The sequence below is a fragment of the Oncorhynchus keta genome, chromosome 2 (assembly GCF_023373465.1).
Source record: "Oncorhynchus keta strain PuntledgeMale-10-30-2019 chromosome 2, Oket_V2, whole genome shotgun sequence".
In the NCBI taxonomy this organism is placed as follows: Eukaryota; Metazoa; Chordata; class Actinopteri; order Salmoniformes; family Salmonidae; genus Oncorhynchus; species Oncorhynchus keta.
Genome location: NC_068422.1, coordinates 5100975 through 5125659, shown reverse-complemented (window position 1 = coordinate 5125659; position 24685 = coordinate 5100975). Strand labels below are relative to the sequence as shown.

At 46.1% G+C, this 24685-nt stretch overlaps 1 protein-coding gene across 4 annotated transcripts in view; it reads left to right on the top strand.

Annotated features, from left to right (window-relative positions):
* LOC118360950 (centrosomal protein of 170 kDa-like) overlaps nucleotides 1-24685 on the top strand; it is a 96128-nt gene that overhangs the window by 60677 nt on the left and 10766 nt on the right. For 2 of the 4 annotated variants that reach the window (XM_052470927.1, XM_052470934.1), the window contains 6 exons: nucleotides 1625-1684; nucleotides 1786-2250; nucleotides 10843-11432; nucleotides 13623-13757; nucleotides 20623-20758; nucleotides 20925-22475. In XM_052470927.1, the coding sequence (XP_052326887.1) occupies nucleotides 1625-1684; nucleotides 1786-2250; nucleotides 10843-11432; nucleotides 13623-13757; nucleotides 20623-20758; nucleotides 20925-22475 (2937 nt within the window). Of the gene's footprint in view, nucleotides 1-1519; nucleotides 1566-1624; nucleotides 1685-1785; nucleotides 2251-10842; nucleotides 11433-13622; nucleotides 13758-20622; nucleotides 20759-20924; nucleotides 22476-24685 lie in introns of all 4 variants that reach the window. The other 2 variants (XM_052470948.1, XM_052470940.1) reach the window with 2 other exon arrangements.

Genomic DNA, 24685 nt, shown 5'->3' with positions numbered 1-24685 from the left:
GACCACCGTGACCCTCAGTGCTTTAGAATTGAGTCACACGATTCATCATGAAATCTTTAGAGGAAGGGTGGTAGTATTTATTTAAAAAAAGGGAGGTTCTAAGATGAAGTTGTGGTGGTCTTGTTTGTGGAAGCAGTGGGTATTTCTTTGATTCTTGGATAGGATGAAACCTGAAAGCACAGCCTTATTTACCACCAGACCTGTTGGGGACTATAATCTAGGACCTGATGCAAGGGGTATCAGTTTGAATATAGTTCTCTAAATGGACAACGTCGTGTCTCATTTCACTCCATTTTTTACTTTGTTGAAAGCCACAGATATTTGCAGTCATGCTTTCAGGAGCTTATCTGTTTTCAAAGAGATACAAACATGACTTACTTTCAAGTTGAATTGAAAGATATAACTTCTGATAAAGATGTGGCCTTATTGGGGGCTCCTAAATCCCAGTAGCTATTATACTTTGAATATTTGACTTTGATATTGTTCCCTTACTACATAAGGGAGGAAATGTACAAAACTAACTTGTACTTTCCAAGAACAACTCAGCTGCTCACTTTGTCATACGTATAAACTAGATGGTCTACACATATGCCATAATGCCTTGCCACATAATCAAAGGAAGTTACACAATCATTACTAAGTAAGTGACATTATTAAGTAAGTTACACTACATGGCTTTGTGCCTGTCTGCCTGGGCTCCAGCACAGCCTGACATGTGGTCCTTCTGTAGCTCAGTTGGTAGAGCATGGCGCTTGTAACGCCAGGGTAGTGGGTTCGATCCCCGGGACCACCCATACGTAGAATGTATGCACACATGACTGTAAGTCGCTTTGGATAAAAGCGTCTGCTAAATGGCATATATTAAGTAAGTTACACTACATGGCTTTGTGCCTGTCTGCCTGGGCTCCAGCACAGCCTGACCTGTTTTGAAACCAATGCTCCTTATAGGACACACTCTATACTCCTCTGTAAACTGGTCATCTCTGTATGCTCATCGCAAGTCACACTGGTTGATGCTTATTTATAAAACCCTCTTAGGCCTCACTCTCCCCTATCTGAGATACCTACTGCAGCCCTTCCTCCACGTACAACACCCGTTCTGCCAGTCACATTCTGTTAAAGGTCCCCAAAGCACACACATGCCTGGGTCACTCGTCTTTTCATTTCGCTGCAGCTAGAGACTGGAACGAGCTGCAAAAAACGCTCAAACTGGACCATTTTATCTCCAACCCTTCTTACTGACAGCTGTGGCTGCTTCGCATGATGTATTGTCTGTACCTTGCGTTTGTGCTATTGTCTGTGCCCAATAATATTTGTACCATGTTTTGTGCTGCTACCATGTTGGGTTGCTACCATGTTGGGTTGCTACCATGTTGTGCTGCTACCATGTTGTGTTGCTACCATGTTGTGTTGTTGTCATGTTGTGTTGCTACCATGCTGTGTTGTTGTCTTAGGCCTCTCTTTATGTAGTGTAGTGGTGTCTCTCTTGTCGTGATGTGTGTTTTGTCCTGTATTTTAGATTTGAATCCCTGCCCCTGTCCCTGCAGGATGCCTTTAGCCTTTTGGTAGGTCGTCATTGTAAAGAAGAATTTGTTGTTTAACTGACTTGCCTTGTTAAATACAGGTTACATAAATAAAGAGCGGGCTGTGTTCTGCCAGGGCCAGACACGGATTCAGACTTATGGTGAGACTCAGAATAGACACAGCTGAGCGGCCCATTTGGGGCCTGTAACCTCTGACCTCTAGAATCTGATCCCCAGTGTTCTCCTCTTTGTGAACCTACAGACGGCAGAGAGCCTAAGAGGAGTGAGAGGCCTATGGAGGATGGTCTGGGTCCTGAGCCCAGCTACTTTGAGATCCCTACCAAGGAGTCTCAGATGGCTGAGGACAGCATTCATGAAATCCCTACTAAAGACACTGAGGGGGCTGCTGCTACCACCGCCAGTAGCGCTCAGGGCCACGCCTCACCTCACGCCTTCACCATCGAGTTTGATGACACCTCTCCTGGCAAGGTCAGGATTAAGGACCATGTGTCCAAACTGACTCCGGACCACCGGCCCCGGCCTAAGAAGGCCCCCCAGCCGGGGAGCAAGGACCTCAGCACCCTACAGGCCGCCATGATGGCCTCTGAGAGCAAGGTGGCTGATTGGCTGGCCCACAATGACCCCCCCACGGTGCGCAGTGAGTCCACAGAGGAGGACAGCAAGAGCATCAAGAGTGATGTCCCCGTCCACTTCCACAGGCTCAAAGGTGAGGGCCATATCCTGCCTGCTTGTCTTTCTCTCTGTCCCACAGTTTCAGCAAATGCATGTATTTCGTCCATATAGCCACACTACAGTATCATCTACTAACTGTTGTACATCTGACCTTGCTAACCTCACAATGTTGCCGATCTGATCAACATGTGTTTTACTGCTAAAAGCCATGAGTGTTTGAGAGGTTTGGGAGGTTTTTTGCAAGATCCTGTAAAATGTATCCTCTTAATAAAGCTCATCCCTTACTCGCTAAAAACAGAGGCTACATTTTTTTTTAAAAATCTTATCGTCTAAAGTAAGACTAGTGTTGACCCCGAAACGCCTAGAATAGCAGCTCTCCTGATGCAGTAATGACCATTATTAATGACCATGACCATTAACCAACCAGACTTCAATTACTCATACCTGGTCATGTAACCTACTGTATGGCCCATACCTGTCAATGTCCTCAGGCTGGTCATGTAACCTACTGTATGGCCCATACCTGTCATTGTCCTCAGGCTGGTCATGTAACCTACTGTATGGCCCATACCTGTCAATGTCCTCAGGCTGGTCATGTAACCTACTGTATGGCCCATACCTGTCATTGTCCTCAGGCTGGTCATGTAACCTACTGTATGGCCCATACCTGTCAATGTCCTCAGGCTGGTCATGTAACCTACTGTATGGCCCATACCTGTCATTGTCCTCAGGCTGGTCATGTAACCTACTGTATGGCCCATACCTGTCAATGTCCTCAGGCTGGTCATGTAACCTACTGTATGGCCCATACCTGTCATTGTCCTCAGGCTGGTCATGTAACCTACTGTATGGGCCATACCTGTCATTGTCCTCAGGCTGGTCATGTAACCTACTGTATGGCCCATACCTGTCAATGTCCTCAGGCTGGTCATGTAACCTACTGTATGGCCCATACCTGTCATTGTCCTCAGGCTGGTCATGTAACCTACTGTATGGCCCATACCTGTCAATGTCCTCAGGCTGGTCATGTAACCTACTGTATGGGCCATACCTGTCATTGTCCTCAGGCTGATCATGTAACCTACTGTATGGGCCATACCTGTCATTGTCCTCAGGCTGGTCATGTAACCTACTGTATGACCCATACCTGTCAATGTCCTCAGGCTGGTCATGTAACCTACTGTATGGCCCATACCTGTCAATGTCCCCAGGCTGGTCATGTAACCTACTGTATGGCCCATACCTGTCATTGTCCTCAGGCTGGTCATGTAACCTACTGTATGGCCCATACCTGTCAATGTCCTCAGGCTGGTCATTATAAATATAATTTGTTCTTAACTGACTTGCCTAGTTAAATAAAGGTAAAATATATAGATTTAAATATGGCCCATACCTGTCATTGTTCTCAGGCTTTTCATGTAATCTACTGTATGCTGTGTGTATTGGAGCAGGAGATCCTTGCTTAGCCTTGGTTCTGATCTTTCTGACATTAAATAATTACTTCCACTTTTCTAATGCTTGTAGCTGCAGTCTCACTCCAAGCTGCAGTACAGCAGGCAGTCAGACAGGAGAGAAGGCAGGAAAGGCCATGGCGTGTTTACTACTCCTGTAGGCAGTCAGACAGGAGAGAAGGCAGGATAGGCCATGGTGTATTTACTCCTCCTGTAGGCAGTCAGACAGGAGAGAAGGCAGGAAAGACCATGGCGTGTTTACTCCTCCTGTAGGCAGTCAGACAGGAGAGAAGGCAGGATAGGCCATGGCGTGTTTACTCCTCCTGTAGGCAGTCAGACAGGAGAGAAGGCAGGAAAGACCATGGCGTGTTTACTCCTCCTGTAGGCAGTCAGACAGGAGAGAAGGCAGGATAGGCCATGGCGTGTTTACTCCTCCTGTAGGCAGTCAGACAGGAGAGAAGGCAGGATAGGCCATGGCGTGTTTACTACTCCTGTAGGCAGTCAGACAGGAGAGAAGGCAGGAAAGACCATGGCCTGTTTACTCCTCCTGTAGGCAGTCAGACAGGAGAGAAGGCAGGAAAGACCATGGCCTGTTTACTCCTCCTGTAGGCAGTCAGACAGGAGAGAAGGCAGGAAAGACCATGGCCTGTTTACTCCTCCTGTATGCAGTCAGACAGGAGAGAAGGCAGGATAGGCCATGGCGTGTTTACTCCTCCTGTAGGCAGTCAGACAGGAGAGAAGGCAGGATAGGCCATGGCCTGTTTACTACTCCTGTAGGCAGTCAGACAGGAGAGAAGGCAGGAAAGACCATGGCCTGTTTACTACTCCTGTATGCAGTCAGACAGGAGAGAAGGCAGGAAAGACCATGGCCTGTTTACTACTCCTGTAGGCAGTCAGACAGGAGAGAAGGCAGGAAAGACCATGGCCTGTTTACTCCTCCTGTAGGCAGTCAGACAGGAGAGAAGGCAGGAAAGACCATGGCCTGTTTACTCCTCCTGTATGCAGTCAGACAGGAGAGAAGGCAGGAAAGACCATGGCGTGTTTACTCCTCCTGTAGGCAGTCAGACAGGAGAGAAGGCAGGAAAGACCATGGCGTGTTTACTCCTCCTGTATGCAGTCAGACAGGAGAGAAGGCAGGATAGGCCATGGCCTGTTTACTCCTCCTGTATGCAGTCAGACAGGAGAGAAGGCAGGAAAGACCATGGCCTGTTTACTACTCCTGTAGGCAGTCAGACAGGAGAGAAGGCAGGAAAGACCATGGCCTGTTTACTCCTCCTGTAGGCAGTCAGACAGGAGAGAAGGCAGGAAAGACCATTGGCCTGTTTACTCCTCCTGTAGGCAGTCAGACAGGAGAGAAGGCAGGATAGGCCATGGCCTGTTTACTCCTCCTGTAGGCAGTCAGACAGGAGAGAAGGCAGGAAAGACCATGGCCTGTTTACTCCTCCTGTAGGCAGTCAGACAGGAGAGAAGGCAGGAAAGACCATGGCCTGTTTACTCCTCCTGTAGGCAGTCAGACAGGAGAGAAGGCAGGATAGGCCATGGCCTGTTTACTACTCCTGTAGGCAGTCAGACAGGAGAGAAGGCAGGAAAGACCATGGCCTGTTTACTCCTCCTGTATGCAGTCAGACAGGAGAGAAGGCAGGAAAGACCATGGCGTGTTTACTACTCCTGTAGGCAGTCAGACAGGAGAGAAGGCAGGAAAGACCATGGCCTGTTTACTACTCCTGTAGGCAGTCAGACAGGAGAGAAGGCAGGAAAGACCATGGCGTGTTTACTACTCCTGTATGCAGTCAGACAGGAGAGAAGGCAGGAAAGACCATGGCGTGTTTACTACTCCTGTAGGCAGTCAGACAGGAGAGAAGGCAGGAAAGACCATGGCCTGTTTACTACTCCTGTAGGCAGTCAGACAGGAGAGAAGGCAGGAAAGACCATGGCGTGTTTACTACTCCTGTATGCAGTCAGACAGGAGAGAAGGCAGGAAAGACCATGGCGTGTTTACTACTCCTGTAGGCAGTCAGACAGGAGAGAAGGCAGGAAAGACCATGGCCTGTTTACTACTCCTGTAGGCAGTCAGACAGGAGAGAAGGCAGGATAGGCCATGGCGTGTTTACTACTCCTGTAGGCAGTCAGACAGGAGAGAAGGCAGGATAGGCCATGGCCTGTTTACTACTCCTGTATGCAGTCAGACAGGAGAGAAGGCAGGAAAGACCATGGCGTGTTTACTCCTCCTGTAGGCAGTCAGACAGGAGAGAAGGCAGGAAAGACCATGGCCTGTTTACTACTCCTGTAGGCAGTCAGACAGGAGAGAAGGCAGGATAGGCCATGGCGTGTTTACTCCTCCTGTAGGCAGTCAGACAGGAGAGAAGGCAGGATAGGCCATGGCCTGTTTACTCCTCCTGTAGGCAGTCAGACAGGAGAGAAGGCAGAATAGGCCATGGCGTGTTTACTCCTCCTGTATGCAGTCAGACAGGAGAGAAGGCAGGATAGGCCATGGCGTGTTTACTACTCCTGTAGGCAGTCAGACAGGAGAGAAGGCAGGATAGGCCATGGTGTGTTTACTCCTCCTGTAGGCAGTCAGACAGGAGAGAAGGCAGGATAGGCCATGGCGTGTTTACTCCTCCTGTAGGCAGTCAGACAGGAGAGAAGGCAGGATAGGCCATGGCGTGTTTACTCCTCCTGTAGGCAGTCAGACAGGAGAGAAGGCAGGATAGGCCATGGCGTGTTTACTCCTCCTGTATGCAGTCAGACAGGAGAGAAGGCAGGAAAGACCATGGCGTGTTTACTCCTCCTGTAGGCAGTCAGACAGGAGAGAAGGCAGGATAGGCCATGGCGTGTTTACTCCTCCTGTAGGCAGTCAGACAGGAGAGAAGGCAGGATAGGCCATGGCGTGTTTACTTCCCCTGTAGCCTGATCTGACTTTCATCCTGCTAGAAGGCTTTACATGCTACTCATCTGAATGTCTTACAGTATCTATCTGTATGATTCTTCTTCTCAAGGGGACTCTGATGTCATATCATCTCCATGATGATATGATGTAACTCTAAAGGTCCCTTATATTAAATATTGTCTGTTTATGTAATTGTATTAAGGTCCCCACCCTGAAGCAAATAAAGTCCAACCCTCCTTAGTACTGTATGTCAGTGACGGAGACACGCCCCTATGACTCTCTATGTACATCCTCCCACTCTGATTCTAATGATTCTTCATTCTTAAATCTCTCAGCCATGGCTTTGTCAATGGCAGTCCGAATTGTCTACTTCCTCAGGATTAGTCCCCAGCACTTCTAAATCCCCCAGCCATCTCCCAGCTCTCACACCCATTGACTGAGCTTAGCATGGATGGCACAGTAGGCCACCTGCCTTTCTGCCTTTCTGCCTGCCTCCCCCATTCTCCACTCTCCCTGCACTCATTTTCTGCTGTACACCAAGGAGCCAAGCCACATCCATCACATCTCCTTAATGATTCATCCACATAGTGCTTTAGTTGGTTCATATTTTAATTGGAGCCTTGCCACTATCTCTGTCTGCATCTTCATCACCATGTCTGGGCCTTTTGTAGGACGCTGTTTGACAGGACTCAATAGAGAGTGTGGGCTGGGCGCTAGCTACTCTTTGGAGCTGGCTAATTAAATGGCTGCCAATTTCTGTGGTACGATAGCTGTGCCTGGGGATGGCGTGCAGACAGAGTGGTATAAATGGAGATTTATGAAGCACATAGCACGTACAAAAGTGAAGTCAGAGGCTGAGCTGCTGAGTGCTACAGCCCCTACTGTATTGGGGCGACAGGGTAGCCTAGAGCGTTGGACTAGTAACCCGAAAGGTTGCAAGTTCAAATCCCCGAGCTGACAAGGTACAAATCTGTCATTCTGCCCCTGAACAGGCAGGTAACCCACTGTTCCTAGGCCGTCATTGAAAGTAAGAATTTGTTCTTAACTGACTTGCCTAGTAAAATAAATAAATAAATACAATGTTTGGCTGCTGTACTTTGAGGCGTTTTTCCTGTACTTGATTTATGGGGTGTATTCTGAAGCTGTACCTTCCAAAGGCTATTGTGGGAGTCTAGCTGTGGGATCGAGGGGAGGAAGAAACAGGGGTCGGTGTTGTGGTTGGAGTTCTCATGCTGCAGGCGGTCAGGACTGTGAGTTTTGGAGGTGTGCATGTTTGTGTGAGGCATGTTCAGTGGTGCTCAGTGCAGTCATTAGCCCCAGGGACAGAGAGCTGTGTGTGAGGCGTGCTCAGTGGAGCTCAGTGCAGTCATCAGCCCAGGGACAGAGAGCTGTGTGTGAGGCGTGCTCAGTGGAGCTCAGTGCAGTCATCAGCCCAGGGACAGAGAGCTGTGTGTGAGGCTTGTTCAGTGGAGCTCAGTGCAGTCATCAGCCCAGGGACAGAGAGCTGTGTGTGAGGCGTGCTCAGTGGAGCTCAGTGCAGTCATCAGCCCAGGGACAGAGAGCTGTGTGTGAGGCTTGCTCAGTGGAGCTCAGTGCAGTCATCAGCCCAGGGACAGAGAGCTGTGTGTGAGGCTTGCTCAGGGGTGCTCAGTGCAGTCATCAGCCCAGGGACAGAGAGCTGTGTGTGAGGCTTGCTCAGTGGAGCTCAGTGCAGTCATCAGCCCAGGGACAGAGAGCTGTGTGTGAGGCTTGCTCAGTGGTGCTCAGTGCAGTCATCAGCCCAGGGACAGAGAGCTGTGTGTGAGGCTTGCTCAGTGGAGCTCAGTGCAGTCATCAGCCCAGGGACAGAGAGCTGTGTGTGAGGCTTGCTCAGTGGTGCTCAGTGCAGTCATCATGGAGAGGGTTAACTTTGTTGTTTGTGACGTAAATGAACAGGTTAACAGGTTAATCTGTTACGTTTTGGTGGTTTTAGTCTCTGTTAACCTGTAGAAGATTAACAATATGTTATGTTGTGAATGTTGTGTGTTTTAAAACTGTGTGATGGAGATTTGACATTTGTCTGTGTCTTAGTGTTTGCGCTGCTGTGCTGTGGACTATGGTTAATTGTTGTTTTGTTGGCTGTTCACCTTCCAATATTTTATATTATAGTCCACTTTGTTTCTTGTCAGAAAATTGTATATAGTATGTATAAGCTGGAAGTAGAAGCCTAAGTATTGTTGTCCATTAGTTTACTACAATTAGGGGAGGGCTGGTAGGGTTAGGGGAAAACAATAAAGAAATATAGTGCATTCAGAGAGTATTCAAATCCTTTGACTTTTTCCACATTTTGTTACGTTACAGCCTTATAAATCATCAATCTACACACTACCCCATAATGATGAAGCGAAAACAGGTTTTTAGAAATATTTCCTAATCTATTAAAAATGAAAACAGAAATACCATATTTACTTAAGTATTCAGACCCCTTGCTCAGAGACTCAAAATGTTTCCATTAATCAAATCAAATGTATTTATATAGCCCTTCGTACATCAGCTGATATCTCAAAGTGCTGTACAGAAACCCAGCCTAAAACCCCAAACAGCAAGCAATGCAGGTGTAGATCATTGACCAAGCCATGAAGTCTTGTCCATAGAGCTCCGAGACAGGAATGTGTCAAGGCACAGATCTGGGGAAGTGTACCAAAACATTGAAGGTCCCCAAGAACACAGTGGCCTCCATCATTCTTCAATAGAAGAAGTTTGGAACCACCAAGACTCTTCCTAGAGCTGGCCGCACAGCCAAACTGAGTAATCGGAGGAGAAGGGCCTTGGTCAGGGAGGTGACCAAGAACCCGATGGTTCCTTTGTGGAGATGGTAGAACCTTCCAGAAGAACAACCATCTATGCAACACTCCACCAATCAGGCCTTTATTGTAGAGTGGCCAGATGGAAGCCACTCCTCAGTAAAAGGCATATAACAGCAAGGTTCTCTGGTCTGATGAAACCAAGATTGAACGTCTGGAGGAAACCAGGCATCATCCCTACGGTGAAGCATGCTGGTGGCAGCATCATGCTGTGGGGATGAACGGAGGGAAAGATGAATGGAGCAAAGTACAGAGGAATCCTGCTCCAGAATGCTCGGGACCTCAGACTGGTGTGAAGGTTGACCTTCCAACAGTACAGCAATCCTAAGCACATAGCCAAGACAACGCAGGGGTGGCTTCGGGACAAGTCTATATGTCCTTGAGTCGCACAGCTAGAGCCCCGACTTGAACCCGTAATCTCTGCCAAAGATGATTCAACAAAGTATTGTGTAAAGGGTCTGAATACTTATATACATTTTATATTTCAGTTTTTAAAAATACTGTTTTTTCTTTGTCATTATGGGGTATTTTGTGTGGATTGATGAGTTAACTACGTTGATTGTCTCTATACTGTGTAGTAGAGTTAACTGTGTTGATTGTCTCTGTACTGTATAGTCCAGTTAACTGTTGATTGTCTCTGTACTGTATAGTACAGTTAACTGTGTTGATTGTCTCTGTACTGTATAGTACAGTTAACTGTGTTGATTGTCTCTGTACTGTATAGTACAGTTAACTGTGTTGATTGTCCCTGTACTGTATAGTACAGTTAACTGTGTTGATTGTCCCTGTACTGTATAGTACAGTTAACTGTGTTGATTGTCTCTGTACTGTATAGTACAGTTAACTGTGTTGATTGTCTCTGTACTGTATAGTACAGTTAACTGTGTTGATTGTTTCTGTACTGTATAGTACAGTTAACTGTGTTGATTGTCTCTGTACTGTATAGTAGATTTAACTGTTTTGTTTTTGCTTGATGTGTGCTGTGTGTGATGAGGTGGAGTGGAGGAGATGCAGTCTGACTCATGTGGGGCCGGCGGTGTTGTGGCCGGGGCCAGCCACCTCTAGTCACTCAGAGACACGCAGCATTGTGAGGCTCCTAACAGATTGTTTGTCTGCTGCTGCATGAAAGGCCTCTGTTTCCAGAGTGGCCTGGTAATATTCTGTCTCTGAACCCACCACTGTCACGTCTGACTGCATGCTTCTTCCTGAGCCCCCGCTTTCCCTTCCTCTTCCCTTCCTGCTCCAGTTCCACCCTCCAACCCCCTCCCCTCTCCCCCTCTGCCCACAGGGAGGCAGGGCTAGTAGTACTGTGGCTGGGTGAAGTCTGGAGACATTAGATTCCATCATAGAGGACTATGTCCTTTCTCCAGGTCATGATTAGCAGTTGAAAGGTCAGAGGTTAGATGTTATGGGTCTGTGCTCTCCTCCTGTCTTGCTTCTCCCAGGCAGCAAGCATGAGGACGGTACCCAGAGTGACTCTGAGAACGGGATTGGCCTGCGCTTCGGCAGCCGGAGGCTGGCTCTGGAGGAGAGGCTGAGGTCGGCGCAGGGAGGACAGGGAGGTCAGTGGGGTCGGACTACCGGCAACAGGACTACCTTCATGATCGAATTCTACAACGATGACAACCCCCGCAAGCGACGCTCCTACTCCTTCTCCCAGACTGCACCGCTGCTTGGGGGTGCGGCCAGGGAGGCTCTTTGCCCCACCCCCCCCTCCCACTCTAAGGCCCCTTCCACCATGACCACAGACTTCAGTAAGGCCCCGTTATCAGCGGCCCTGATAGCCGGAGCCCCCACTGCCGCCCGAGTTCTGATGAAGCAGAGGTCTGAGGACCAGAGCATAGGGAGGAGCTCGGTCAGTACAGGCCACCAGACCACTGAGCCCAGCCCCAGTGAGGAGGGTCTGAGGACCCCTCGGTCTCAGGGGGACAGGGACAGGGAGCAGGAGGATGACCAGAGTGATAAGGGAACCTACACCATCGAGTTGGAGAACCGCAACCCTGAGGAGGAGGAGGCCAGGCGCATGATAGACAAGGTATGGTCAGCTTTCTGATGTATATTCACACTCCACTCAAGGATATATCATTGTGGGTTGGGTTGCTGTGAAAATCGTAATGAATACAAATGTAATTTTATTTTTATATTACCTGAATTGCATGTAGGAAAGTTGACTTGGTTTGAAAGTAAGAATGACCAAGTTCTCTGTGTCTTGAAATAACATAATTGAATGAACCTTATTGAACAGGGCATTCAAAGGGCATGCTATTTTTCTATAGTTTTCTGAAATATCCTCCAAAAATAACGTCCACTAAGCATGCTGAGCTTTTCAGCTGTAATGACCTGTCGTCACATTGATCTATTACATTGCTATTTTTCGAATGAGAAGCATTTGACTAAGTCCTCTCTTACCCATGGGTAAAGGGAAATTGTATTTATTTTCGTAATGTATTTCATGTCCAACAATGTGGTCATTACGAGACTATTTCAAATATTTACCTTGTACAATATGTAATCTAAGATTCCTTTCAAACTTTGGTGCAGTGAAGTTCTTGATCAGGCACTAATACTCTAATTTTCAATAGTATAGCAATAAAGAAATGTCACTGTTAGTATTAGTAAATGGTACATCTCGCCCTGAGATGGAGGTCTATTTCCCTCAAGTCTCTCTGTTCTTATTAGGATTAGCTCATATGAACAGCCATACACATTAAGAGAGTGGGCTATTATACACTCTTAGAAAAAAAAGGTGTTATCTAGAACGTTAAAGGTTTCTTCAGCTGTCCCCATAGAAGAACCCTTTGAAGAACCCTTTTTGGTTCCAGGTAGAACCCAAAAGGGTTCCATGTAGAACCCTTTCCACAGAGGGTTCTACATGGAACCAAAAAGGGATATCGTACAATCAAAGGACTCTTTTGGAACCCGTTTTCCTAAGAGTGTAGTGTGTATAACTTGTCTGGCCCAATCCAGCGTAACAGCTGCCATCATAAAAAAACACGATTAAAACCACATAAATCCTTTAAAGGAATAATCCACTCAAACTATATTTTAGTATTTTTTTCATTAGTCCACTCCTGATACAGTATCAAAATGTTTTGCATGTCAGCAATCAACTTGTCAAGATATATGACTTTCAAAAAGTAAATTATAACTTGCCACATCATCACGCATTTTTCATCATATGGTGCATTTTGTGTCATGGTTATGTGGCAAGTTACAATTAGCTTTTTGAAAGTCCAATATCTTGAAAACTCGATTGCTGACATGCAAAACATTTTGGGACTGTACCCCTTTGAAGAACCCTTTTGGGTTACATGTAGAACCTTTTCCACAGAGGGTACTACATAAATCCCAAAAGGGTTCTACCTGGAATCAAAAGGGGGGACAGCCTAAGAACCCTTTTGGAAGCCTTTTTTCTAAGAGTGTAGTGCTCAGTCTGATCACAGCTGTAGAGCAAATCTAACGGGCTCCAAATGGCATTTTGAGGCTCACAGTCGAGCTCTCCATTATTTGCTCATGTAACAACTGCCTGCGTGCTTTCTCAAGCTGAATGAAAAGTTTTCTAGAAGGGAGATTCTCGGAAGTAGAGGAGAGTTTACTGCTGCGGCTTAAGATGACCCCAAATAAACTTAAACATGTTGCCCTGATATATACTTTATTCACTCATTAAACATGTATTTGGGACATAAAATATGGTATTTGGGGAATGGATGAAGAGGGGAGTGGGTTGGGGGATGGCATTGGTGGCAGGTAGCCTAGTGGTTAGAGCATTGGGCCACTAACCGAAAGGTTGCTCGATTGAATCCCTGAGCTGACAAGGTAAAAGTCTGTTGTTCTGCCCCTGAACAAAGCAGTTAACCCACTGTTCCTAGGCCGTCACTGTAAATAAGAGTTCTTAACTGACTTGCCTAGTTAAATAAAATAATTGGTTGTCAGTTTTATTCAGAGCATGGACTGGGTAGTCTTCTCTAAACTAGAAGTGTGATTATGGTAATTCCTATAATTAGCTGACACACTAATTGGCACACTGCTCTTTGTGTTTTTTACATGGCTGTAATGTGTGTTCTTTCTAGTGCTGTTACCATGGCACTGGCCTTGTGTGGATGTATGGGGCTGTGCTTTAATTGTCTCTGGCCCTCATGTTGGTCCAATATCAGCCACCTTTATCTATTGAGTAGAGTAGATTACAGTGGAAAGTCATGAAGCTCTTTATTACCTTAATACTCAGGTGTTTGGGATGGAGCAGAACCAGGATCTGTCTGTCTCAGGACCAGTAGAACTACAACAAGGAGAAGGGGGGAAGAAGGAGAGGAAGACCACAGAGATGGGACAAACGGTGAAACCAAGCTGCCTTCCATCCGAGGTAAAACACCCCTTCCATAGTGACAAAAATGATTGCACCCAATCTCTCACGGCTTTTAGTCATCATAGCCTGCCAGGCTGCCAACACCTGGTGGCATCTATCTCATTCAGCGTGTGATGCTTGAAATGTATCCATCACTAACTTTCATTATTATGGCCCTGACATACTTGGGTTGAGTCACTCGCTGTCTCTTCCCTTGACCCTCAGACTCCTTCTTAGGGATGCGGCAGCCTCTGAAAACTGTTGAGTGTTAATATGCCAAAATACCATTGATTTTCCAGTAGAGCTCCTATTGTTTTAGTTTTCTGAGGAGAGTGATGCACAAACCACCCACTACACACACACTGGTTGAATCAACATTGCTTCCACGTAATTTCAATTAAATTGCATTGTTGGTTAAGGGCTTATAGGTAAGCATTTCACGGTAAGGTCTTCACCTGTTGTATTCGGCGCATGTGACAAATAGTTTGATTTGAATAGACGTCGAATTGATGTCTGTGCCCAGTGGGCAGGAATGAGAGGCAGAGATCACAAAAAGTTAACAATGCTAGTGCTGATTTCCTCATGACAGAGCAAAAATATAAACGCAACATGCAAAACATTTCCAAGATTTTACTAAGTTACAGTTCATAGAAGGAAATCAGTCAATGTAAATACATTCATTAGGCCCTAATCTATGGATTTCACATGAATGGGCAGGGGCGCAGACATTTTTTAAACATTTTATTTAACCAGGTAGGCCAGTTGAGAACAAGTTCCCATTTACAACTGCGACCTGGTCAAGATAAAGCAAAGCAGTGCGACACAAACAACAACACAGAGTTACACATGGAATAAACAAACATACAGTCAGTAACACAATAGAAAAGTCTATATACAGTCTGTGCAAATGAGGTAAGATAAGGGAGATAAGGCAATAAATAGGCCGTAGTGGCGAAGGAATTACAAATGAGCAATTAAACACTGGAGTGATTGATGTGCAGAAGATGAATGTGCAAGTAGAGATACTGGGGTGCAAAGGAGCAAGAAAACAAAAAAATAACAATATGGGCATGAGGTAGTTGGGTGGGCTATTAACAGATGGGCTATGTACAGGTGCAATGATCCGTAAGCCGCTCTGAGATTATGCTTAAAGTTAGTGAGGTAGATATGAGTCTCCAGCTTCAGTGGTTTTCGCAATTCGTTCCAGTCATTGGCAGAGTGAGCTGAGATAAGGCGGGGCTTTACCTAGCAATGATTTATAGATGACCTGGAGCCAGTGAATTGGCGGCGAATATGAAGCGAGGGCCAGCCAACGAGAGCATACAGGTCGCCGTGGTAGGTAGTATATGGGGCTTCGGTGACAAACTGATGGCACTGTGATAGACTGCATCCAATTTGCTAAGTAGAGTGTTGGAGGCTATTTTGTAAATTACATTGCCAAAGTCAAGGATCGGTAGGATAGTCCGTTTTTGGCAGCATGAGTGCGGGATGCTTTATTGCAAAGTAAGAAGCCGATTCTAGATTTAATTTTGGATTGGAGATGCTTAATGTGAGTCTGGAAGGAGAGTTTACAGTCTAACCAGACACCTAGGTATTTGTAGTTGTCCACACATTCTAAGTCAGAACCGTCCAGAGTAGTGATGCTGGACGGGCAGGCAGATGCGGGCAGTGATCGGTTGAAGAGCATGCATTTAGTTTTACTTGCATTTAAGAGCAGTTGGAGGCCACGCAATGAGAGTTGTATGGCATTGAAGCTCAAATCAAATCAAATCAAATTAGTTAACACCGTGTCCAACGAAGGGCCAGAAGTATACAGAATGGTGTCGTCTGCGTAGAGGTGGATCAGGGACTCACCAGCAGCAAGAGCAACATCATTGATGTATACAGAGAAAATAGTTGGCCCGAGAATTGAACCCTGTGGCACCCCCATAGAGACTGCCAGAGGTCCGGGCAACAGGATTTGACACACAGAACTCTATCTGAGAAGTAGTTGGTGAATCAGGTGAGGCAGTCATTTGAGAAACCAAGGCTGTTGAGTCTGCTGATAAGAATGTGGTGATTGACAGAGTCGAAAGCCTTGCCCAGGTCGATGAATACAGCTGCATTGGATTTTTTTCGATGGCGGTTATGATATCGTTAAGGACTTTGAGCGTGGCTGAGGTGCACCCATGACCAGCTCGGAAAACAGATTGCAAAGTGGAGAAGGTACGGTGGGATTCGAAATGGTCGGTGATCTGTTTGTTAACTTGGCTTTCGAAGACCTTTTGAAAGGCAGGGTAGGATAGATATAGGTCTGTAACAGTTTGGATATAACGTGTCTCCCTCTTTGAAGAGGGGGATGACCACAGCAGCTTTCCAATCTTGAGGGATCTCAGACGATACAAATATCAAATCCAAAGAGTGGTTGAACAGGCTAGTAATAGGGGTTGCGAAAATTGCGGTGGATAATTTTACAAAGAGAGGGTCCAGATTATCTAGCCCAGCTAATTTGTAGGGGTCCAGATTTTGCAGCTCTTTCAGAACATCAGCTATCTGGATTTGGGTGAATGAGAAATGGGGAGGCTGTGGGGTGTGCAGAGCTGTTGACCGGGGTAGGGGTAGCCAGGTGGAAAGCATGGCCAGCCGTAGAAAAATGCTTACTGAAATGATCAACTATAGTGGATTTATTTGTGGCGACAGTGTTTCCTAGCCTCAGTGCAGTGGGCAGCTGGGAGGAGGTGTCCCATAACTTTTTGGAGTTTGTTCTTCAGGATGCAAATTTCTGTTTGAAAAAGCTAGCCTTTGCTTTCTTAACTGCCTGTGTATATTAGTTCCTAACTTCCCTGAAAATGTGCATATCGCGGGGGCTATTCGATGCTAATGCAATACGCCACAGGATGTTTTTGTGCTGGTCAAGAGCAGTCAGGTCTGGAGTGAACCAAGGGCTACATCTGTTCCTGGTTCTACATTTTTTGAATGGGGCATGCTTTTTTAAGATGGTGAGGAAAGCACTTTTAAAGAGTAACCAGGCATCCTCTACTGATGGAATGAGATCAACATCCTTCCAGGATTCCGTGGCCAGGTCGATTAGAAAGGTCTGCTCACTGAATTGTTTTAAGGAGCGTTTGACAGTGAGGAGGGTTGGTCGGTTGACCACGGACCCGTTACGTACGCAGGCAATGAGGCAGTGATCGCTGAGATCCAGGTTGAAGACAGCAGAGTGGAGAGAAACCTAGGCATTGAGTGACAATGAGAGAGGTTTTGTCTCTAGAGACACCATTTAAACCAGGCAAGGTCACCACATGTGTTGAAGGTGGAACAAAATGCTAGTTAAGGCATATTGAGCAGGGCTGGAGGCTCTACTGTGAAATAAGACAATAATCACTAACCAAAACAGCAATGGGCAATGCATATTGACATTAGGGAGAGGCATGCTTAGCCAAGTGATCATAGGGTCCAGTGTGTAGCTAAGCGAGCTGGAGGCACGGCGATTCAGAGGGCCGGGTCTAGCAGTCTAGCAGAAGGGCCTTAGGGGGACGTCGCGATGGAATAGTCTGTTGAAGCCCTCTCGGACAGTTACGTCAGTAGACCAGTCATGATGGATCGTCAGGGCTCCGTGTCGGCTGTAAAAGGTGTCCAAGCCAATTGGCAAAATAGCTATTGTAGCCCAAGGAGTGGCTGATGGACATCTGAGATTTCTGAGACATCTGTGGCGTTGTGTTGTGTGACAGAACTGAACATTTTAGAGTGGCCTTTTATTATCCCCAGCACAAGTTGCACCTGTGTTTTTTTTTTTTTTTTGGGGGGTTGTATTTTATTAGGATCCCCAAAAGGCTGTTGCAAAAGCAACAGCTTCTTTTCCTGGGGTCACCATAAAACATGAAACATAATGCAGAATGACATAATACAGAACATAGACAATAACAGCTCAAGGACAGAACTACATACATTAATGATCATGCTGTTTAATCTGCTTCTTGATATGCTACATCTGTCAGGGTGGATGGATTATTTTGGCAAAGGAGAAATGCTCACTAACAGGGATGTAAACACATTTGTGCACACAATTTGAGAGAAATAATCTTTTTTGCTTTTTACTTTAGCTCATGAAACATGGGACCAACACTTTACATGTTGCATTTACATTTTTGTTCAGTATATTTACAGATGATCCTTTTCTCACAGGTGGAAAATAATCCTGCAGCAACAGGAAATGTGAATTATTGTGTGGATTATAAGGAATTGACATTTTTGTAGGCATTGATACATTTTAGTTGGTGCAAATGAAGTCAGAAATGTTAGTGGAAATTACAAACTTTAGAATCCGTTTAAAAATGTGAATAACATACACAAAATGTCCTGCAACAACATGGGGATCAAATTAATTGCATCTGTTCTATAAATATAGGAAAGCAAGAGCTCCAGATTGCATTAAGATTACTCTATTGGAAGGGGAGTAGTTGTGTGTCAACCAGGCACTCCCCGGGTCCTTGTATTTCACAGAGTAGGCCACTCAGTCTGTGACCTAGTTCATAGAGAGAAATGATGCTCTGTCCCCTCCAGGCAAGTTCCATACAAACCACAAAGGGAGGAAGGAGACTGTATATAGTCCACAATAGTCTAGGATGGTCTACAACAGTCTAGTGTAGTTGACAATAGTCTAGTATGGTCTACGTCTACAATAGCCTAGTATAGTCCACAACAATATAGTATAGTCTACAATATGCTAGGATAGTCTACAACAGTTTAGTATAGTCCACAATAGTCTAGTATAGTCTACAATCGTCAATCTGATTTAATGAACATTTTTTATGAACATGTTTCTATTACAGCATATTGGATGACTGGCATTCATATTGCATATTGGAAGTTTACATACACTTAGGTTGGAGTCATTAAAACTCGTTTTTCAACCACTCCACACATTTCTTGTTAACAAACTATAGTTTTGGCAAGTCAGTTAGGATATCTACTTTGTGCATGACACAAGTAATTTTTCCAACAATTGTTTATAGACAGATTATTTCACTTATAATTCAATGTATCACAATTCCATGGGTCAGAAGTTTACATACACTAAGTTGACTGTGCCTTTTAAACAGCTTGGACAATTCCAGAAAATGATGTCACAACTTTAGAAGCTTCTGATAGGCTAATTTACATAATTTTAGTCAATTGGAGGTGTACCTGTGGATGTATTTCAAGGCCTACCTTCAAACTTGCTTGTCATCATGGGATAATCAAAAGAAATCAGCCAAGACCTCGGGAAAAAATTGTAGACCTCCACAACTCTGGTTCATCCTTGGGAGCAATTTCCAAACGCCTGAAGGTACCATGTTCATCTGTACAAACAATAGTACGTATGTATAAACACCATGGGACCACTTAGCCATCATACCGCTCAGAAAGGTGACGTGTTTTGTCTCCTGGAGAGGAATGTACTTTGGTGCAGGAATTGCAAATCAATCCCATAACAACAGCAAATGACCTTGTGAAGATGCTGGAGGAAACAGGTACAAAAGTATCTATATCCACAGTAAAACTAGTCCTATATCGACATAACCTGAAAGGCTGCTCCGCAAGGAAGAAGCCACTGCCCAAACCGCCATAAAAAAGCCAGACTACAGTTTGCAACTGCACATGGGGACAAAGATTGCACTTTTTGAGTTTATGTAAACCACTGGGAATGTGATGAAAGAAATAAAAGGTGAAATAAATAATTCTCTCTACTATTAGTCTGACATTTCACATGCTTAAAATAAAGTGGTGATCCTAACTGACTTAAGACAGGGCATTTTTACTAGGATTAAATGTAAGGAATTGTGAAAAAGTTTAAATGTATTTTGCTAAGGTGTATGTAAACTTCCGACTTCAACTGTAGGTACACACAGGTCGAGAGAAAGATTTGAGGTGACAGACAGTGACACATTCATCCTTTCTCCCACGGTAGTATTTCTAATCATGTTCAATTTGATTTAGCTCTCTCTTTTAAACTGAAGTGGACATGACTAAATTACATGACTGAATATGGTCATTTAAACTAATTCATGCAATTAACTTAAATAATGTTTCCCAAAGTGCTACCTGGTCTAATTTAACAAGTAAAGTTCTTCAAATTAAATGCTCATTCTCATTGGTTAATAAGTGTTGGTGGGGCTGAGTAGTGAAGGGATGCATGCTGTCCTTTTCTCTCAGCTCAGGGTTGAACACCATTTTATAATGTGCTCCATAGCAATTTGTTTGTTGCGGCCTGTTTGTACAGGCAGTTGATTTAGGCTGTTCTGATAGACTCTCTTTAGTCCCAGTAATGAGAGCGTTGCTCTGTTTAGAGCTGGAAAAGGGGTAATCCCTAGGTATACTGTTTAGCATTTAAGCCCAGTCTAAGCTGAAGTAGGAACCCTATTAAGGGGCTGAGCTTTAGAAACGCCATCATTTTTGTGAGATTTCGTATCCTGAATGTTGCTGCTATGGACAACTGTGTGAGACAAGCCATTTATTCTGAAATCCTGTATCTGTAATAAATTCAAGTATTGTTTTCTACAATCATGGGTCTTCATTCCCACCGATCACCTCCCTTGGCTACTCTGGGTCCTCTATTCTACACCATGCTTGGTTTAAAATATGAATCAGCTAATACGTAATGAGTATGATAACTCTTCAGGCTCATCACTTAAACATAAGACCACTCAGAGGTGAATGAATGGCAGCAGAGTTGTCTTCTGTGTCCTCCGCTACATGTGAGTACTTCCTCCAGCTCTAGGTGGCCAGTAGCAGGGATCCGGTTGATTTAGTAGGTTAACTGTAGTCTTTTCCCACAACCGCTGTTTCTCTAAATGGAGTGGAATGCCACGAGTCTGACAAGAGACTAGGCTAACTGTGTCTGCGCTCTCTTCTCTCCTGTCAGAGTATGTCTGAGGACTCGGTGGCAGTGGGCAGTAGTCACTGGGTGTCTCAGTGGACCAGTCCAGCTGCAAACCACACCAGAACCGACCCAGAGGGGTCTGGTGCTGAGTCGCCTGCCTTCGTCCATCAGCAGAGAGGTACAGTAGGGCTCCTATATTTACCAAAATCAGGCTAATGTCAATCTGCATCTGTCTTAACTAAGGTGTATTTTCACCACATAATGGCACTAAATTACTATGGTTGAGCAATATTTATTTAATTTGATTAAGAAATGTAGCTTTACTATTTATTTTTTTCTTCCAGAAGCGGATGCCTTTGAGTCGGGCGTTTCCATCCGAAGTACCAGCTCTGCCACCTCCAGTCTCACCGAGCGTAAACGCAGGACCCTCCCCCAGCTCCCCATCGACAACCCCCGGGCCAAACCAGGGAAGAGCTTGAGCGGCCTGGGCCTGCATCGCTCAGAGATCGGGGAGAAACAGGACACGGAGCCCCAGGAAAAGGAGAGGCAGGTGGAGAATGAAGGAGAAAGGGCGTGTTTTACCTCCATAGAGGAGGGGGATATGATGAACCAGACCAAGGCCCCACTACAGGCCTCCTCCAAGCCCTCTCTCAGACCTATGAGCAGCAGTGAGAAGAGGTCAGAGGAGAGGAGGAGGCGGGCGGAGGATAGGATTCAGCACCACAGCAAAGGAGGAGGGGACAGGGGGGAGAAGTTGGGGGGCAAGCCTCTAGTCCGTCAGGGCAGCTTCACCATTGAGAAGCCCAGTGGTGCGGTGCCCATCGAGCTGATCCCTCGAATCAAAGGTGATGCCGGTGTCCTGGGCCGCGAGCACAGTGACTCTGTGGGCAGCATGGACACAGCCACCCTGCTGAAGGACACAGAGGCTGTCATGGCCTTCCTGGAGGCCAAGCTGAGGGCTGAGAACAAGCTGGACAGAGCCGACCGTGCAGGCTTCTCCCCTGAGTCAGACGTGGACACGGCCAGCACCTACAACCAGGCAGCAGGGGCGGGAGAAAAGAAACCAGCTCACCAGAAACGCCGCTCCCTCAGCAGCCTGTACAAGGAGAAGAGCAACCTGGGCTCAACCTCCAAAACCGCTGCCAGCACCAACGCTCGCGAGCGCTTGGAGAGAAAGACCAAGACCAGAACTGATCCCAGCCGGCTAGATGCTCGCCGCTCCGTCCAGCCTGCCTCGTCGCGGGCACGGCAACCCTCCCAGGATCTCACAGATGACGACCAGACCTCGTCCTTCCCCATCTCCGACATTCTTTCCTCTGACCAGGAGAGTTTGCATAGTCGCACATACGGCCGCAGCCACTTCACCTCTACGGATGACCTGCTACATTCCAAACTGGAAGCCAAATCCAGCTGCAAGACCAGCTCCAGTAAGTCTAGTAAGACTCTCCAGGCCGCCACAGCTTCCTCCCTGGGGAAACAGGCCTCTCTGCCCCAGCCACGGCCTACCAGAACCTCCCTGCTCCGCCGGGCCCGGCTGGGGGACACATCCGACACGGACCAGGCCGATGCAGACAGGATGTCTGTGGCCTCCGAGGTGTCCACCACCAGTTCCACATCCAAGCCTCCATCTGGTCGTAAAGGGCCCTCGCGGCTGGACATGTTGGCCCAGCCCAGGAGGACACGGCTGGGCTCCATCTCGGCCCGTAGTGACTCAGAGTGTACAGTAGGTCGGAGCAGCACCTCCTCCCCTCGCCTGTCTGCAGAGACCATACTGCGCCTGGGCCTCCGCTCCCCCACCGACAACAAACTGGCTCCTCGCATGAGGGCCAACAGTGTGTCCAAGCTGACCGAGGCCAAGTCCAGAATCAGCTCCTCCATCCACAGCACTCCCTCAGGTGAGATCCTGCTCTCATCTCTGATAGGTTCACTCAGAAAATAAAGGACAGATTGAAACACTCAGTATTTTATTATTTAATGTAAACATTTAAAGAGCAAGTCAACTGTGTTTTTTTTCATCCCGTTGTTTCCAAATCCCCCACACCCTCCATCCCACCGTACCTTCTCCGCTATGCAATCTGGTTTCCGAGCTGGTCACGGGTGCACCTCTGCCACGTTCAAGGTCCTAAATGATATCAGAACTGCCATCGATAAGAGACAGTACTGTGCAGCTGTATTCATAGACCTGGCCAAGGTTTTCGACTCTGTCAATCCCCACATTCTTATCAGCAGATTCAACTGCCTTGGTTTCTCAAATGACTGCCTCGCCTGGTTCAACAACTACTTCTCAGACAGAGTTAAGTGTGTCAAATCGGAGGGCCTGTTGTCCGGACCTCTGGAAGTCTCTATGGGGGTTAAGAAACATGAGATGGTGCACACCCAGAATAATAGTTTGTGTGGAGGTGCTGACTAACGGTGAATAAACTATAAACTATTAAAATAAAGTCGCACACTCCATGTATAATCTCCCAGAAATGTAGTGGGTATTTTTCAACGTTTCGGCATCACTGTGCCTTTCTCAGGGTAATGTCATGAATACTTAAACCAGGTTATGTAGACACTCAGTGCAAGCACCTGGTGCAAGTATTCATGACATTACCTTGAGGAAGGCACAGTGATGCCGAAACGTTGGTAAATACCCATTCAATTGCTGGGAGATTATACATGGAGTGTGCGACTTTCTTTATTTTGATAGTTTATAGTCTCCATGGGGGTGCCACAGGGTTCAGTTCTCGGGCCGACTCTCTTATCTGTTTACATCGATGATGTCGCTCTTGCTGCTGGTGATTCTCTGATCCACCTCTACGCAGACGATAACATTCTGTATACTTCTGGCCCTTCTTTGGGCACTGTATGAACTATCCTCCAGATGAGCTTCGATGCCATACAACTCTCCTTCCGTGGCCTCCAACGGCTCTTAAATGCAAGTAAAGCTAAATGCATGCTCTTCAATTGATCGCTACCAGCACCTGTCTGTCCATCCAGCATCACTACTCTGGACAGTTCTGACTTAGAATATGTGGACAAATACCTAGGTGTCTGGTTAGACTGTAAACTCTTCTACAAAATAGCCTCCAACACTCTACTCAGCAAATTGGATGCCGTCTATCACAGTTTTGTCACCAAAGCCCCATATACTACCCAACACTGCAACCTGTATGCTCTTGTTGTCTGGCTCTTGCTTCATATTCGTCGCCAAACCCACTGGCTCCAGGTCATCTATAAGTCTTTGCTAGGTAAAGCACTGCCTTATCTCAGCTCACTGGTCACCATAGCAGCACCCACCCGCAGCACGTTCTCCAACAGGTATATTTCACTGGTCACCCCCAAAGCTAATTCCTCCTTTGGCCGCCTTTTGTTCCAGTTCTCTGCTGCCAATGACTGGAACTAATTGCAAAAATCACTGAAGCTGGAGACTCATATCTCCCTCACTAACTTTAAGCACCAGCTGTCAGAACAGCTTCCAGATCACTGCACCTGTACATAGCCCATCTTGTAAATAGCCCATCCAACTACCTCATCCCCATACTGTTATTTATTTATTTTTGCTCCTTTGCACCCCAGTATCTCTACTTGCACATTCATCTTCCGCAAATCTATCACTACAGTGTTTAATTGCTAAATTGTAGTTATTTCGCCACTATAACCTATTTATTTCCTTAACTCCCTTATCTTACCTCATTTGCACACACTAGACTTTTTTCTATGGTGTTATTGACTGTATGTTAGTTTATTCCGTGTGTAACTAACTCTGTTGATGTTTGTGTCGCACTGCTTTGCTTTATCTTGGCCAGGTCGCAGTTGTAAATGAGAACTTGTTCTCAACTAGCCTACGTGGTTAAATAAAGGTGAAATAAAAAATATAAAATCATGAAAATAATGTGGTGTGAAGGAATGTTTAGAATTGTTCCTCTTTTACATCATTGTGATTCTTGGATAGGCTTGCCCTTTTTCCTGTCCTGTCGTTGTCAGTGTTTGTCTTTGTCCGTGTGTGTTGTGGTCAGTGTTTGTCCTTGTCCATGTGTGTGTTGTGGTCAGTGTTTGTCCTTGTCCATGTGTGTGTTGTGTGGTGGTGTTTAGTGTGTGTGTGTGGTGGTTTTTAGTTTAT